Source organism: Vollenhovia emeryi, unplaced genomic scaffold, assembly GCF_000949405.1.
Source record: "Vollenhovia emeryi isolate VEMERY1.0 unplaced genomic scaffold, V.emery_V1.0 DF941435.1, whole genome shotgun sequence".
NCBI classification, from domain to species: Eukaryota; Metazoa; Arthropoda; class Insecta; order Hymenoptera; family Formicidae; genus Vollenhovia; species Vollenhovia emeryi.
In genome coordinates, this window is record NW_011964931.1 from 658 (window position 1) to 5,241 (window position 4,584).

General features: G+C 34.0%; 1 protein-coding gene across 1 annotated transcript; it reads right to left on the minus strand.

The window, feature by feature from the left end:
- Nucleotides 1-226: 226 nt before the first annotated feature.
- On the minus strand, nt 227-1,724 carry LOC105570985. The gene is made up of 4 exons (XM_012028446.1): nt 655-1,724; nt 575-595; nt 368-432; nt 227-238 (listed from the first exon to the last, which is right to left on the minus strand). Exons 1-4 carry the CDS (start codon nt 1,079-1,081, stop codon nt 227-229), a joined length of 525 nt encoding a protein of 174 aa, XP_011883836.1. The 5' UTR covers nt 1,082-1,724.
- Between the last annotated feature and the right edge of the window lie 2,860 nt (nt 1,725-4,584).

The following is a 4,584-nucleotide window of genomic DNA, read 5'->3' on the forward strand; positions in this document are numbered from 1 at the left end:
TACCAAAATGTGTCTTTAATTTGAGCCATTGCTCTAATATACGCGAAACCGCAACTTCAATGGATAGCCAACGAGTATCGCAAACTCTAGTTATTTTTAATGGTTCCTAAAATAAAAATCACAGTAGAAATGAATATTTTATTAACTTCGAATTAAATATGTATACGACCAAATTACCATGCCATTATTGATTGTTTCATATAATTGTTTATATGCAGACTGGCGACTAGAGCTCTTGCTGAACCAATTATATGTTTCGTGAACTAAAAACTCTAGATTTCTGGGAAGGCATTCTTTGCAAGCATAATTTGTCGCCAATTGCACGGAATGGCAGACACATCGAATAAGAATAAGATGAGGTACTTACTTCTTTTCTCAGTTCAGTATACACACTTTTGTTACAGCCAACCATGACACTGGCATTGTCCGTTCCTATACCAATTAGATTTTTAATATTTAATTTAAATTTATTCAGCTCATTTTTCAAGCAATTTACAATGTCCTCTGCATTTCCACTTTTTACATAATTCTGCCATTGAAAGAAATGTTGAAATTATTTTTTGCTGTTTTTTGCTAAAATATATGATAACACTACCTGCGAATAAGAGATTTTAGAATACATATATATTAGCTATATTTATATATGCAACTTACCAAGAAGTTTTGTGACGCTAATATCCGTTGACTCATCGAGCAATAAACTAAACTTTGAATCCCCAATATCAATACGCAAATCCTCAACAAAATGGGTTGCCAATATATTTTTAATTATGTTAGTACATTTGGTTCTGTGCAACATCATTTGAGTGCACGTCACGCTATCATCAAATTTACTTTTACACAAAGAACTTAAATGATCAACGGGCGCTATTGCACTATGCTGGCTGATATATAAGGCTAGAGCAGCCTCCTGTTCTTGCGTCTTGGTAGATAAGGGTTTGAATGGAATTTTGCATTCCACTAGCTGCGATCTGCTTGCTACTTTATGTTTTTTTGTTTTAGCATGCAAAATCAAATCACTCAATTTGCATTGTATATTGCACTTGCAATATTTGCAGTAAGCTTTAGTTTTATTCGTCATATCTTCACGAATCCAATCTTTTAACTGAGGGTTAGACTTCCATTCTAATCGGAATTTCTGCTAATACACTGGTTTTCCCATTTTCTACGAGTACTGCACGGATAAACGTAATTAAATCACAGAACTGTAATGGCTTTTGTAAACAAATAGCGTTTTCGATTTTCTGACTCGACCCGACCTAGTGTCAGAAAATTTTGATCAATAGCAAGATTTGAACCACAATTTCTGCAAAAATCTTACTTTTGATCAAACTTTTCTGACTCGGAGTCGGGTCGAGTCAGCAAATCGAAAACGCTAAAAGAGCTGAGATTTTCCTGTACACTTTTTGGAGTGTTTAACGTGTCGTCAACCGAACTTGTATCTTCCAGTTTTTTTATACAGACTTGACTGCACAGGCATAGGTTACGGTTTCTGCACATAGGACGCACGAAAACGATTGCCGCACGGCAAAAGAGACGCGATAGCGTTATTCATTTAAGATATTCATTTGTTCTCACAGCGTCGCTTCTCGTCGCGCGGTAATGCGGGGTTTACAATGCGAGTCGCAGAGTCGTAGTCGTAAAAATAACCGACTATCATTGGCCAATTCTTAAGCCTATCACACAATGCCAGGCAACAGGCAACAGGAACAGGGAATAGAATTTCTGACGCGTTGGATTGGTTGGTAGAAAATTTCTGACGAATCCAACGCGTCAAAAATTCTATTCTCTATTCCTATTGCCTGTTGCCTGGCATTGTGTGATAGGCTTTATGTATCTGACGGAATTGACCAATTGCAGTCGATTATTCTTACGACTACGACTCAGCGACTCGCATTGTAGACCCCGCATAAGCGAAAAACCATTCAAATCTCAAAATACCATATAAACTATATTTCTTTAAAAACCGCCAGAAAAAAAGCTAGAAAAATATTTCATAAAGTCAGAATTACCGCTATCCGCATTTAAAAAAATTACCAGTTAGATGAGATTTGAAAAACGCTAGATTTAGCGAGAAATCCGCTAAATTGGCATCACTGAATATGGTAATAGTTACGTTCAAAGTTAAAAAATTAATGTATTTATCATAATCAAGAATTGATTTTAGAACAACTGGTCCTGTATATAACGCAAATGTTCTCAATTCACTTGCTTTCCATCTTTTACATTCAAATCTGATCGTGGCTTCCGGTTTATTTCGCATGGTGTATTCTTTTTTTGATCTTCTAATAATTTTGATAACGTTGACATTTTATTAAATGATAGTTTAGATCGGGGTGTTCCAAAGCACCATAATTTGACAAGCAATTTCTTAACAACTCCTAAATAAAGCATATACATTTGGATCTGATGGAAAATCTTGTACCATATTGATATTGGGAATTGATTCCAAGATAGATGTACCTGTATGATGACTTTGTTGTAATTTTTGTCTAAAAGATTCGTTTGTTCTTAAAGAAAACGTATTTGAATATGGATAGCACACTCGACCATGAATATATTTGCCTTTCGCTGTACATTTGGTGCATGAATAATAACCAGAATGCCCCTTTATAAATATAATAAAAGATCTAGCAGGTATATCGCAAATGAAAGCATTTATTTTAAATGGATAGACATGACCATTAATTGTTATGCCATGAGTAGTCAAAGTTATTACTTCTTCCGTGAAATCTTTCAAATATACGTTTGCATCTGTAGGTTTTTCATTCCCGTAATATATTCCAACAATATTCACTGCATTATAGTTTTCTATTAAATTGCATAAAATGGGATATACTTGAGCACTTGTACTTTTAAATAATGGCAGACCATCAATATTAATATTTACTTTTACACATTGCAAGTGTTGTACAGAATATTGCAACACAAGTTTCTCGACACAGTTAGCTACACCAAAATGGTAATACTGGCCTGGTTTTACATCTTGCGAATTAATTTTTCTTTCTAAAAGGGAGTTTTCAATAAGCTACGGCTATCTGAAGGCAATTCCGGATATTTGGATTTTAGAGTAGTAATTAATTCATTTAATGCAACGTGGGATATGCGATTTTTAATAGCCCATTTTTGAAGCCATGGTACAAAACCAGAATCATTGACAAGGTTATCAAATGCAGGAGCAATAATATTATTGTTGATAAATTCGTTAGTATCACAATTGCTGTGATTAATTGGTTCATTTTGCAAACTATCACACTACTGCTATTATTTATTTGTTCAGCATTATCCATATTGTTTGAGTGACAATTATTACTACACTGAAAAAAATTTCTGGTTGAATATGGACGACTCAGATAATTCCTTTAGGATTTACCAGAATTCCTTTAGGATTTACCAGAATTTTTGTAGGATTACAGGAATTCTGGTAAATCCTAAAGGAATTCTGGTAAATCCTAAAGGAATTATCTGATTCGTCCATATTCAACCAGAAATTTTTTTCAGTGTAGGGATATTCCGCATTAATGAGAAATGTTTTGATACTTGTGCACAATCCGCACTTTCATTTAATGAAATATTATTATTTGACATTGAGGATGTGCTTTCTAATGAGGCAGAATTAGAAATACTTTCTATCATATTAATTGCTGCATCTGACATCTTTTTAGCTCGTCGATAATAGTGTTTTTTAATTTTAGGCATTTTTAACACTGAGTATTATGTATATGTTCTTACTTAATTTTATTCGTTGTCTCGCTATGGCTTGTCGCTGTCTCGCTATGTCTTGTCGCTATCTCGCTAAAGCTTGTCGCTGTCTTTATCAAAAATGCTGAAAAATAATCAGGAATTGTAGATACCGATTTCTAACATTAAGACATTACACCTTTAAGACATCACTATTTGTTAGATTAGATTCGTCGTTCGCTCCCAGTTAAAAATTACTCGTAGATCAATGTCGAAACGACGTCGAATCGACGTCAATATCACGGTTTCGATGTCGATACGACGTCGTTTCGATTAGGCAAATCAAAAAATGTTTCAGACAAAAGTTGTTTGTATAATAGTAATTAGTAAAATAATATAGTATAATAAACAATAGGGGATTCCATTTAAAAAATCAAGTTGACCTTGATTTGACCTCTAAATTTGACCCCTAGGTCAAGTTCAAGTTCACTACTAAATGCTCATTTCCAAACCCTAAACCTTTTGTATTTAACATTTTTCTCAAAAACGTCATCTCTTTAAGTTAATTTGGGGTACCCATCTTTTTGGTACACCCTGTATATATATACACACACACACCTTTGATGTGGTATGTAAAATTTGTGACAGTTCTATAAATTTTTCCACAAATTGAACAATTTTATTTTGCATTTACAATTCTCAGCAAACATCAAATATAACATACAGAGTGAGTAAAAAGTACCGGAACGGTGAAATATCTCGAAAACAAAACATTTTCGAGAAAAACGTTTGGTATAAAAGTTGTAGGATTAAAGAAGGTCTATTTACTGAAGTTATAAGTTTGACCTTGGATGGCGTCGGCAAGGTCAGGGTCACATCGACTTTTTTAAATGGAACACCCCA

Bases quoted from the DNA above. Each gene is read 5' to 3' on its own strand.
- LOC105570985 (XM_012028446.1), bottom strand. From the start codon at position 1,081: ATGACGAATAAAACTAAAGCTTACTGCAAATATTGCAAGTGCAATATA. The intron at 596-654 runs GTAAGTTGCATA...TCTTATTCGCAG, and splicing joins TAGCGTCACAAAACTTCTTG to GTAGTGTTATCATATATTTT. The intron at 433-574 runs GCAAAAAACAGC...TAATTGGTATAG, and splicing joins TAGTGTTATCATATATTTTA to GAACGGACAATGCCAGTGTC.